This window comes from Oncorhynchus masou, chromosome 28 (genome assembly GCF_036934945.1).
Source record: "Oncorhynchus masou masou isolate Uvic2021 chromosome 28, UVic_Omas_1.1, whole genome shotgun sequence".
Taxonomy (NCBI): domain Eukaryota; kingdom Metazoa; phylum Chordata; class Actinopteri; order Salmoniformes; family Salmonidae; genus Oncorhynchus; species Oncorhynchus masou.
The window spans coordinates 26352826-26365852 of record NC_088239.1 but is presented as its reverse complement, the minus strand read 5'-3'; the positions used below and the strand labels follow the sequence as shown (position 1 = coordinate 26365852).

Here is a 13027-nt window from a genome sequence, read left to right as displayed (position 1 = left end):
GTACAGTGCCTTATTCACCTCAACTGGTTTACACAGTAGCTTCATTGTCAAACTCAACTTTTTTTTTAAAGTACTTTGCCAAGGTGTCTGCTTTTTTACCAATAAGTAGACCCATGGATGTTATCGTTGCCTGAATGCAATTGAAGGAAATGCACTTAACTCGTGAAGAACCACACTGCCCCCTATTGGGGAAATAGTACTAGTTAACTGACATAAAAGCTTCATGTTCATTATGAACCAGACAGACAATAACTGACTCAAAGGGGTCCTGAACCTGTCCAATAAACACGTTTTCATTTTCCGTTTCAAAATGTTTTGCTGCGATGAATACGACCCGGCTGACTCTGTTGTTTCTCCAGGCTCTCTGAAGCAGCTGTCCATCTTGAAAGTGGACCAGAACCGACTGACCCACCTGAGCGACTCCATAGGGGAGTGTGAGAACCTGACGGAACTCGTGCTGACCGAGAACCTCTTACAGGTACAGAACCACTGCGTTTATAACCAAGTTTCTTTTGGTTCAGAACAAATGTACAGTTCATTGCCTTTTAACAACCCCCTTGAGAAGCGTTCTTTTTAATATTCATGAAATGTGTAAATGTTTAATTCTGTAGACTCTGCCTCGCTCGCTGGGCAAGCTGAAGAAGCTGACCAATCTGAATGCGGACCGCAACCGACTGGGCGGCGTGCCCGATGAGCTGGGCGGCTGCGCCAGCCTCAACGTGCTCTCCCTCAGGGACAACCGTGTGGCCAAGCTGCCTGCCCAGCTGGCCGACGCCACCGAGCTCCACGTGCTAGACGTGGCAGGGAACAGGTAACCCCGCTACTCAGTGGCATTGGTGCTCGCATCGCCGCTCCTTCGCTTGACCATTTTTTGATCGCTTGATCCTTTTTTTCCCCATCGAGCCTTACAGCTGAATAGTAATGTAAAATATGCCGTTGAGCAGACGCCGTTTCCAGAACGAGTTACAGCAGGGCGTGCGTACATTTTCATACGAGTGGCCTCAGCAGGAACTAAACCCACGGTCCTGACGTTGCCAGCGCAATATTCTACCACCTGAGCCACACCGGATGTATTCTAAGAAATCAGAACAGTACGTTCCATATGTTGCGTCCGTGTTGTTGTTGACGGTGTTGTGTGGGTGTGCCCAGGTTACAGAACCTCCCGTTTGCCCTGGCCAATCTCAACCTGAAGGCCATGTGGCTGGCAGAGAACCAGTCCCAGCCCATGCTCAAGTTCCAGACGGAGGATGAGGAGAGCACCGGGGAGAAGGTGCTCACCTGCTACCTGCTACCCCAGCAGCCTTCCTCTAGCCTGGGTGAGTTAGCCTTACACCACCGTCATCTTCATCATGACCTTCTTTCCTCCTCTCACTTGCCTCTGTTCTCAGCTTTGTCCCTAGGTTTTTCACTATTTACAGACTTTCTTTACTTCTTTCTTCACTCTCTCTCTGCATATCCTCTTTTCTTCACTCTCTCTCTGCATATCCTCTTTCCTTCACTCTCTCTCTCTGCATATCCTCTTTCCTTCACTCTCTCTCTCTGCATATCCTCTTTCCTTCACTCTCTCTCTCTGCATATCCTCTTTCCTTCACTCTCTCTCTCTGCATATCCTCTTTCCTTCACTCTCTCTCTGCATATCCTCTTTCCTTCACTCTCTCTCTCTGCATATCCTCTTTCCTTCACTCTCTCTCTCTCTGCATATCCTCTTTCCTTCACTCTCTCTCTCTCTGCATATCCTCTTTCCTTCACTCTCTCTCTGCATATCCTCTTTCCTTCACTCTCTCTCTCTGCATATCCTCTTTCCTTCACTCTCTCTCTCTGCATATCCTCTTTCCTTCACTCTCTCTCTCTGCATATCCTCTTTCCTTCACTCCCTCTCACATAAGGGCTACGCGGTAGGCGTTTCACCTGCTACGCTGGAAGTGTAACGTTTGACCAGCGTGAGCAGAGCGCAAAAGCCACTTGATCAATTGTTCTCAGGTGTGAGCCGTGCGTCGATCTTGAAAATAAAAACCCAGTCCGGGACCCGTGCCGCTTACGCCAAGGTCTTATTGAGGTGAATAGGAGCGTCTGGTGCTTGGTCACAGTTACACGTCTAACGTAGCAGGCCAGTAACGCCCGTTAACTCCATAACGAGCATCGTCACTGGACACAAACGGTCATCATCTATCCTGCTGTCATCTATTGTTAACTATTGGAAGCGTAGCCTGTGTTTATAACCCAGAGTCCTCCTCGCTCTCCTGTCGCGCTCAACCCAGATTTAGTTACCATCACTTCTCCTAACATCCATTCATCCCATGTACCATCAAAACTATTTTTTTTATCTTGTTCGTTGTTGGAAGGCCCGACTTGAGTTGTAACCCAGTCCCTCTCTTGGATCCGGTCTCTCCCTACAGAGAACCTGCTCCAGAACAGTGTGGACGACAGCTGGACAGACAGCAACCTGAACCGCGTGTCTGTCATCCAGTTCCAGGAGGAGACCACCAAGCAGGAGGCGGAGGATGACGAGGCGGCCGCGGAGCGCAGGGTAAGACAAGTCCAAATACAGCTGTCTTTGTCACATGCTTACCTATTGGGCCCTTCCCAACAATGCAGAGAGACAAATTATGGCACTAGTAGTACATAATGCACAATGAGTAACGAGAGAATTAATACACTTTGTTTTTAAATACATTTTGTCGGTTATTTTGGCACTTTATTTGGATAGTTATGAAATGAGAGGGGGATACAGGCAGGTGGGAGAAACCGTGGGGAATGGTAGACGTGTGGATTGAACCCCGGTCGCTGATGACTAGCTTTGTTCACGTGACTCCTGCACTGCGCGAGCCAACACGTTCTAAAGTGAAGCACTCGATGGCTGGCTCTCAACTTCGCTTCCTTGTCCATTCCTTTCCCACTGTGACCTCTGATCTGACAGGGCATCAGGTAAAAGTAACAGGACGGAGAGGGCGCCCAGTCAGACAATCAGTCATTGTTTCGGCAGCGTCACAAGTCGGTCCTACGTTGTCCTTGGGTCTTGATTTACTGTTTGCCTGAGGAGGACTGTCTGTGATTGCCGGTCTGTCGACGGACTGTCAGTCTGGGGAGTTTACTGGTGCGTGTGTGCAGGGTCTCCAGCGGCGGGCGACACCACACCACAGTGAGCTGAAGGTGATGAAGAAAGGGATTGAGGAGAGGAGGAACGAGGCCTACACTTCCAGAGCGGATGGAGAGACTGAGTCCCCTGGTGCTGAGGTACAACACGTCACCGACACGCCACAGGACATCCTACATGGCACCGTACTTGAGATCCACGAGCACAAATATAAATAAAAGGCTGCGTCCTAAATGTCACCCTATTGTCCATTTTATAGTGCACTTCTTTTGACCAGGGTCCATTTGGGACACGCACGTACACAAAGTAAAGCATGTCCCAAGTAATAAGTGGGTTCTTTCTGGGTCATTGTGTAACGTTCTGACAGCATCGAAGTGTTACCTGTTGGTCACCAATCCAGGCTTCTGTTTTTCCCATTCCGCCCGTGTGATCGGTGGTTGCAGGAGAAGCGGCTGAGTGATCTGTCCAATCAGAGCCACGACTCTGCGGCGTCCAACAGTACGGCCTCGGCCAACTCCCACGAAGAGAGGCGGGGCCTGATGACCACAGACCTGGTGGGTGGGCGTGGGCCCCAGGAGGTGGAAGCGCTAGATGAGATGGAGGTGGAGTACATAGAGGTGAGTTTCACTACTATGACAGCCAGGAAAAACTATGGACCCTGGTTTATACACTTTCTCCTGGTCAGGTCAATTAATGAATCATGCATACCAGTAACTTGAGAGATGTCCTCGTCTTGAATACAATCCCTTCCCTCCTGCTCTTTCTTTCTCCCTTCACTCACACCATCCCCTCTCCCACCAGCCCACGGTGCACTTTGCAGAGGAGCCCATGTACCGGGGTGGGGACGAGAATGGTGACGACGATGAGGAGGGTGAGGATGGGGTCCCACACAGCTACGAAGAGGAACAACAGAGGCCCCAGTTCCCTACGGAGAAGCAGCGTCTGATCAGGAAGGACACGCCGCACTACAAGAAGCACTTCAAGATCACCAAGCTGCCAAAACCCGAGGCGGTGGCCGCGTTACTGCAGGGCTTCAGCCCCGACGCTCACCTGGCCCAACACCCAGCCTCGCACCACACTGCCCCCGAGGAGGATGAGGAGGAGGAGGAAGAGGAGGAAGGGGATGAGTGTATGGTAACTCCACAGCGCCACAACAGGATAGAAGAGCCAGAGCTGGAGGATAGGAGTCTGCTTCATGCCAACTCCTCCCTGCAGCCGGTCAAGGTAACCTGGGCTCGTGGTGGGGTGGGGGTGGGGGTAGAGAACACATGTTTACAATATGAACATAGTCTATAATGACTAGTTGTACAAAACTGAAACATACATACTATCATATCATGCTATCGTGTTCAGGGCTTCATGTTTTTTTTCTGATAATTTGACTAGAGTAACTGGGGTCAGCTGGTCACGCGACACTCCACGCCCTAACCATGTATCCCAATTTCAATTGAGCCAGGACAACCACGGGACTAGTTTTTCCTTTTGCGGTTTGCCCCGTGAAGCTGACAGTTGAATGAAGCTCTTGCACACCTTCTCTCTTCACGCTGACGTGTTATTGGCCTGCAGCTCGCCTCTATGCACCCCCCTAGACACGCAAGTGCATAGAAGCTCCCCGTCGATCTGTCACCATGCAACCTGCATTCGGTCTGGACTGCTGGCACTGGATCGGATATAGATGACATTGCATGCCGTGTTGCTGTGCATAGGAAAAACAAACCAATGGATACGGGGATGTTTGCCGGGGATGTTTGCCGGGAGCTGTCTTGTGGCTTTTGCACTAGTGCTTTTACGTTGCTCTCTCTGTCCCACACAAGCAGGTGTTGTTCTTACGTTCACAGACGGCGGCAGCCGCTATTCGGTAACTTGGTAAAAGACATAACTAACGAGTGGACTTTCTCATTAACAGCATTTGATAAATGTTTGTAAATGTCGTCAGACACACCGGCGGTTTTTCCGGACAACCAGCTCACACCAAATCAGGTGGCAGTTGTTTAAACGCTTCGGACATGGACAAATTTCACTCCTTTAGTCAAAGGCTACCAAATGTCTCCTTAATCCCTGGTCAAAGGTAGTACACTATACTATATAGGGAATAGGGTGCCATTTTGGACAAACGCATATTATTTTATCCACACACTACCTGGACTGCTCAGAGTGGAGCTCCCTCTTGTGGCTCCTCTGAGCATCTCAAGGACTACTTATCAATAATACCCATCAAATCTGCTTAGTAAAAAGTGAAGATGATGAATCCCCAACCCTAGACTCCCATGCTGGCCTCCTGCTGGCCTCCTGCTGGCCTCCTGCTGGCCTCCTGCTGGCCTCCTGCTGGCCTCCTGCTGGCCTCCTGCTGGCCTCCTGCTGGCCTCCTTCACCATGCCTCTGTCTGCCCACCTCAGTACTATGCTTCTCTCCGTATCATTTGCTGTCTGCTGTTGTGTTTTTAATTGGTTAATGAACTTTCCCTTACATGCTTTCCTACATTTGTGTGTTAGTGCGAGTGTGTGGATGTGGCCCTTGAAGTGTATGACTCGGGAAGACAATTATTGTATTCAAATGGATTATTAATCATAATCACCACTAGCGCTGCTAACTAATGTGCGTTGAATGATGGAGGTGTGTATGTCTGTGTGTGGTGCCTGATTGCCTTACCGACCATCCAGAATTACTCTTGGCCGAGGTGGAAATGTTGAGACCCAGACAAACCGCGTTTTGCTAAATGTACACCTACAGCATGGATCAACCTCTCACCATTTTGCTGCAGATTTGACATTGAAGGGAAACACACCAATGGCTTTTCACAATTTATTTTGTGTGAGGCTGTCACCTTTTTTAGCTCTGCAAACACAATCACTTGGAGTACATGCAAAGCCTTTTCTTTGACGTGTTTGGATATAATGATCTGATTCCTGTATTTTTTATTTTTTTATAGTACTTGTCAATCATGTTTGTAATCAATCTGAAAACGACTGCTGCACAGGAGAACGTGTATAAAATGAAATGACTTTAAAGGGGAACAGGGTTTCCTGTGGTGTCTGTCTATAGGCTGGAGGGAACTTTGAGCTGGGAGCCACTGCTTTCTTTCCCCCGCTTCTCTTTCTGAACACAAGCTGCCCTCCCCGTGTGGCCTGTAACTCACCTCATCCTGGGTCTCGAGTTTCCACCCCTGCCTGCTTCCGCTTCTGGTGGCTGGGGAGTGAGTGATGTGTGTGTGACCGATGTTGCCACTGTTCAAATGACCTCAACTGGCGATGAAATTGGCCATATCAAATGTAGTCCCTAGTTCAACCACTACACGATAGTGGATATGACCTTTTTGGGTTTATCCCTGTGGCTGAGTGTGTGTGTGTGTGTGTTACTGTTCTTTGACGTGTTTGTATGCGTGTGTGTGCGTTGTTCTGTTTTTGATTTATCCGATTTTGTTTTGGTTGGAGTATGCTTGTGTGCATATTTAGTTATTTTGGCCTCACTAATCCGCATGCCTCTCGCTGGTTCCTGTCCTAACAGGGGGTGTCATTTGATCAAGTCAATAATCTGCTGATTGAGCCTGCTCGAATTGAGGAGGAAGAGGTCTGTACTTACTCTCTCTCACTCCATCCATCCACTCCTCCCCCTCTCTCTCACTCGTTCACCCACTCACTCACCCATTCACCCACCCGCTGGCTCTCAGAGGGGAACTGAAAAACAGCCCACAAAAATCCATGATTAATCCAAGCCAATCGCCAGGGAAATGCTCACCACAACTCTCCTTTGGACCACCAGCGTGATAGAACTCAAAGCGGGCTAATAGAACTCGAAGGGGACCAAAATGGACAGAGGGTTTTAGGATTCAAATGATATCTGTAACTATAAGGTTATTATACAAATGTGGGTAGATTCTATCTGGGGCTAATCTGTGGTTACCATTCAATGACGTCCTTACCCCATTGTCGGGTTCTACCACGCTGTGGCTCGCCTCCCTCTTCTTCTTCTCCTCTTCTTCCTCCCCCTGTTCAGGCTGAGAGGCCCTGGAGTGAATGGGCTGCTTGTGCTGTTGTCTGTGCTGGAGGAGGTCCGTCTTCTTTCAGGTTTTAGTTTCCCACCAGGCATTAGCAGGGATCTGGCTCACACAGATGGAACTTCTAACCAGGACAAGTGTGTCTTCTAAAAGATTTCTAAAATAGTTGCCTACCTTTTTGTGAGAACATGTGCGTCTTGAAATAACAGTTGAATGGTATGCCAAAACCAGCCGTTTCCACGGGTACCACACTGTCCACCTATCAACGTATGACAAAGAAACACTCCGGGGCTACGTCTCAAATGGCACCCTATTCCCTACATCGTGCACTACCTTTTGACGTCAAAAGTAGCACACTATGTAGGGAATGGGATGCCATTTGGGACTCCGCCTGGCTCTGTACAGTGATTTCAGTCCAGAGTGTAAGCACTTTGCTCAATGATCTGCTCTGATGAATAGCTCAAGAACCACCGAGCAGCTTATCAGTTCTGTTCAGAACTTAACATTCAATAGAGACACCAAGAATATGTGAAACACCTGACACAGTAAATACGATTTTGGTTAAATGTCCGTTGTTTGGGATGGATATTTTTATTTCTGTATTAATTATATTAATCTTCATTTTGAAATGATAGGATGTTGCCATTTGAGTGGTAGCATTACAGGTAACTGCCAAAATAAAGGAGACATCGACATCCTGGGTGCATTTCCATTCAGGATTTAACCCAGTGTTTTACCCAAAAGGCTCAGACTTTTCTATTTCCATCTATGTGGGTTGGCACCCGTGTGTGTCTCTGGGCCATGACTCCAGCAGACCTGCTCTCACTTGGGGTCAAAGCCCAACTAGTTCTTTTCGGCTGATATTTACGAAACAATGGCTGAATGTGAACTTTAACACCTTCTCACAAAGCAACTGTCTTGATTATGCCGAGGTGTTGAATCTGCTCTTCACAAGTCCTCACTGTCAGCCATAGCTATGGAAACAACTGTTTCCCCAGTATAACGGAGGTGTATACGCTAGTGTAACATTGTTTAGTCAAAGTGTCTCAGTAGGGCGTTGGGCCACCACGAGCCAGAACAGCTTCAATGCACCTTGGCATAGATTCTGGAACTCTATTGGAGGGATGCGACACCATTCTTCCACGAGAAATTCCATAATTTTGGTGATTTTGTTGATGGTGGTATGTACCTCCGTAATGGCAGAAGTATTTTTGATCATTCATTTGGTAAAAATGATCTTCAAAGATGTAACCGTGTTCATAATGGAGTGATTGTGTGGCTCTGATTTATGGAGGAATCCTTGGTGAGTGACTGCACTTCTGGTGAGGATGCCTGTGGATTGGTTGGCATGTGGGTCATGTGCCAGTGTTTTGCATTTTGCGACGGTGACAACGAGTTTGTGAGAGAACGGAGCCTTGTCGTCGTTGACGACCCAACGGAATCGCCCTCCGCTACCCCCCCACCAACGCAGCACTGTCACTCAATTCTTTCTTTCCTCTCTCACTCCCACTTATCTTTCACCCCCCCCCAACTCTGCATGGCTTGCGCAGACAGCATTCACACACCCAGTTCAGACCCATACATATTATGATTCGTAGTGTCTCGTGTGTACCCCTCCCTGTTGTGACTGTTCCATGACATAGTATTGTGTTACATACAACCCCCTCCTCAAATACACACCTCCGTGCTAGTGTCTGAAACTGTTTTTAATGTCCAGAGGAATATGTTTGTCCAGTTGTTTCACTGTGTGTCTTTGGGCTAATGTCAATGCATTGTGAAATGATGGGTAATTTAGTTTTGTACTACTTGTTTTAATGATACTGCTTTCTTCCCGTTTCAACGGCAAAATGGAAGCCTTTTGATAACTCAATGTAGCTACTCTGCGATGTGAGATGCAAGGCAACACGCTCTTGTTTATTCCCCCTCATTCAACATACACTTGAGTTTAGCCCCGAGACCAGAGTAGCCCCTGTCTTGTCTTGTCTGTGTCAATGCCGCAGTCCTCCCTCTTGTCCCAGCCTATCTGACGATAGGGCTGTTGTATGGGGGCGTCTCCACTCATTGCGCTGACCCCCTTTCCTCCATTTCCAGCACAACCTGACCATTCTACGGCAAACTGGGGGTCTGGGCATCAGCATAGCCGGAGGAAAGGGATCCACACCCTACAAAGGGGATGATGAGGTGAGGGACGAGGACAGCTGTGGACACTCCTAAATGTACAGAGGAGCTGCGTTCCATATTCCCCATTTACTGCTCTACAGGGCCCGGTTCAAAAGTAGTGCACTACTTGGGGAACAGGGTACTATTTGGGACGCTTTCCTATTCTGCGGACCTATAGGGCCTTGTGACTGTTTCTAGAGTCTCTGTCTGTCTGTCCCTCCAGGGCATCTTCATCTCCAGGGTGTCTGAGGACGGACCTGCAGCCCGGGCTGGGGTCAAAGTGGGAGACAAACTTCTCCAGGTAAAGTCTGCATGCACGATAAGATGTTGCATTCATGGTCTATATGAACAGGTGTTTTGACTGTAGAGAGAGCCATGTGAACCATGGTCTCCGCTCCCTCCCTCTCAGGTGAACGGCGTGGCCCTCCAGGGTGCTGAGCACCACACGGCGGTGGAAGCCCTGCGCAGCTCTGGCACCGCCGTCTCCATGAGCGTCATCCGGGAGCACATGGTGGAGCCGGAGAATGCCATCACCACCACACCGCTGAGACCCGAGGACGACTACTTCCCCCGGGAGAGACGGGCCAGCGGGCTGCCCTTCTGCATGGAAGCCAGCTCCCCCGCAGGCCCCCGACACAGGCGGTCTACCTGCCTGGTCCGCAACGACAAGGGCCTGGGCTTCAGCATCGCCGGGGGCAAGGGTTCCACAGCCTACCGCACGGGGGACTTGGTGAGAGAGACACGCGTCCTTAGTGTACAGCAGACACAGTGAGACATGTCGTATAGTTTCCATATCTAGGTCGTGTGGTGGAGGAATATTGGGTGTCGTTTCATCCCTGATGAATATTTAATCCCTTCGTGGTGAAACACCGTGTGTGTGGTGTCAGGTTGTCCCACATCACAAGCCAACGGCACCCTCTAACTGCAGTAGCTACAGCATTAGAGGGAGAAGTCTAGTCAGGAGTGGTACGTTTCCTACCTATTTCTGTTTAATGCCCCGTCATCACCTTCAACCCCTCCAAGGTTTCCATCATTCTGACAGCCACTTTTCCACTCCAGACGTTTTACAGCCATCGCCAAGGAGACAGATATGAATAGCGAGCCTTGACACCTGATAGGTCCTGTGTAACTGGGATGTGGTTATTATTTTTGGGGCCACCGCATTGGCCACATTCAAGGCTGCATGTCCTGTGTGTTGCGGCTCTCAAACGGACCCCCACAGCCCAGGGAGACGCCACGGACAGGAACTGAGACGCACGTTCACCGCTGGAGTCTAAGTTCTGTTGTGCCTTTTCTGGAAGGGATCAAGATGGTCTCTGTTGAGGCGGGCTAGGAGTAGGCCTGACTTTGTCTGCACGTGTACATGTTTATTATCTAATCATAGTCACTTCACCCCCACCTACATGTACAAATTACCTCAACTAGCCTGTACCCCCGCACACTGACTCAGTGCCCCCTGTATATAGCCTCGTTATTCTTAGTGTTACTTTTTATTATTACTTTACTTGGTAAATATTTTTCTTAACCAAACAGCGCAGTTCAAGAAGAGTTAAGGGCTTGTAAGTAAGCATTTCACGGTTAACTCTACCCTTGTTGTATTCGGTGCATGTGACAAAGTTTGATTTGCTCGTTTGTAAGTCCAACGAGGAGTTTGGTCATCCTTGCAGCTCGTGGAACTCTCTTCTTCGGGCAAAGGGACTGGAGGTCTCCGTGTCACCGCGAGGCGGCGACTCTGTTGTCCGTGAGGTGTTACTGGCCTGTAGCCTTAGCCACCTCTGAACTTTATTTTACCTCAGTAGGATAGAATTAATTACCATTTTTGTTGAGTCCGACCTCTCAATATTTTGTATACCTTTTCAGCTAAATATTGGATTTGTTTACGTAGTTGTTGGTAGTGGAGTGTAATAACAAAGGCATGATGGTGTTCTTGTGCTCACAACCACCACAGAAATACTTCTGAACAAGCCCAAGCCAACGATTGAGAGCAGCATTAGACTAGTGACCGTGAATATAGGCCTTGCAAGGCTATATTTTGTCCTGGCTGTGTGAAGTAGTCGTTACGGGACGTCCCCTGCTGACCCTGTGGTAACCGCCATCCCAGAATAGACTGACTGGCAATGATGGAGCTAGCAGGGCATTGTTGCGCCAGTCTCACCCCCTACCCTCCCTGGGTGACCAGGTACACAGCTAGCAGACACGGCACTGTAGGTTAAACCGAAGGGCGTCTCATTATGATCGGTCCCCTGTCTGTCTCTTCAGGGGATCTACATCTCCCGAATCGCAGAGGGAGGGGCGGCCCACCGAGACAGCACGCTCCGCGTCGGGGACAGGGTCATCACGGTGAGTACTGCTCTGCTCCACTCCACGGAGCCGTCCCAAATGGAATCCTATTCCCTGTGTCGTGCACTATTTTTGACCAGGGAATCGAGCCATTTGGGACCTCACCAATGCTTTTCTCTCCTCTCTCTCGCCCCCATCTTCCTGTCTTCATTTAAATTCTTTGGTTTTTCATGCCAATGTTTCAGTTGAACTGTTAACATACACATTTTAGTAATTTAGCAAGCACTGTTTTCCAGAGTGACTTACTGCATAGAGTGCATTCAACTATGTTGAAATGAAGGCTGTCTGTTCTTTTTGAAACTGGGACGGATGGTTTTGATCAGCTACTGCCGTAGTGAAAGACAACTCTTTCCCACTCCTATTCTTCCATTTCGTTCACTTTTAGTGAAGGTATCATGCAACACTTACTGCAACAAAGTATTCTGCATTACACTGTTATGGTCCCCAAGTCTAGTCCTGTCTTAAGATGAATTGGACTAACTTGGGTTCGGTCCGTGTCAACTTCCTGCAAAACACCAAGCAAGCACACACACGTTCGACAACCAAGCGCGCACACCGGTTGCTCCTTCCAAAACAAACACCACTACAATGACAACTAACACTCATCCCACTTGAGAGAATTGGGCCTCTGTTTGTCCTGTGCCGCTGCTGCCAGCCCATCTATGCTGTGTCCCAAATAGCACTCTATTCCCTGTGGGCTCTGGTCAAAAGCAGTGCGCTACATAGGGAATAGGGAACCATTTGGGACGCAGAGGCTGGACTAATGTGACCTTAGCGGATATGTATGTGATTGACAACTGAAGCCAAGGTTCCTGCTGCATGCTGCTTCACTGTGTGCCTCTTTTCTTTGGCATCGTAGTGGTGTTCTCATTCTGTAGCACGGTCTTACCAGAGTTGCATGTACCCTCATGCCCATACCTATGACCGTGGTCCATTGGGCTGCAAAGATTTTTGTGCAGGCTCCTCCAGCTTTTTCTATAGTTTTTTTATCTGAACCAATCTCGATTCATTCAATCTCAACATTTGTTAACCTCAGTCACGTGTGTGTGCGGTGTGGTGGCCTCGTCTCCTATGGCTACTCCTGTCTTGCTCTCTGAATCATAACCGTTCCTCTTTCTCTCTCCCAAATCCTATTCTCCCTCCTCCTATTTGAGGGGGGGTCATAAAATGGCTCCATGAATGATTGTTTCTACCCACTCTCTGCTTCTCTTGTACTCTTTCTTTCTCTCCCACCCCTCTCTATTTCTCGCGCTCTCTCCCTCTCTCTCTCTGCATGGCCACTAATGCACAATGCGTCTCCTTGCCTGTTGGGTGTGGTGGTGGTGGGGGGACACACTCTGGGACGTGGTAACCGCATGTATTGCCATAGCGTTAGCCACAGTAAGCATATCAGCCAATGGTAAGAGCCGGTACTGTATGGTCAGCGCTGGCTTCTGTTT

The 13027-nt window shown here is 48.9% G+C and overlaps 1 protein-coding gene across 11 annotated transcripts in view; it reads left to right on the top strand.

The window, feature by feature from the left end:
* scrib (scribble planar cell polarity protein) overlaps positions 1–13027 on the top strand; it is a 98858-nt gene that overhangs the window by 64565 nt on the left and 21266 nt on the right. For 10 of the 11 annotated variants that reach the window (XM_064941715.1, XM_064941705.1, XM_064941714.1 and 7 more), the window contains exons 9-20: positions 360–478; positions 612–811; positions 1150–1316; positions 2397–2527; positions 3109–3234; positions 3538–3711; positions 3896–4318; positions 6599–6661; positions 9180–9269; positions 9472–9549; positions 9658–9978; positions 11508–11588. In XM_064941715.1, the coding sequence (XP_064797787.1) occupies positions 360–478; positions 612–811; positions 1150–1316; positions 2397–2527; positions 3109–3234; positions 3538–3711; positions 3896–4318; positions 6599–6661; positions 9180–9269; positions 9472–9549; positions 9658–9978; positions 11508–11588 (1973 nt within the window). The remainder of the gene's footprint in view (positions 1–359; positions 479–611; positions 812–1149; positions 1317–2396; positions 2528–3108; positions 3235–3537; positions 3712–3895; positions 4319–6598; positions 6662–9179; positions 9270–9471; positions 9550–9657; positions 9979–11507; positions 11589–13027) is intronic. The other variant, XM_064941706.1, reaches the window with a different exon arrangement.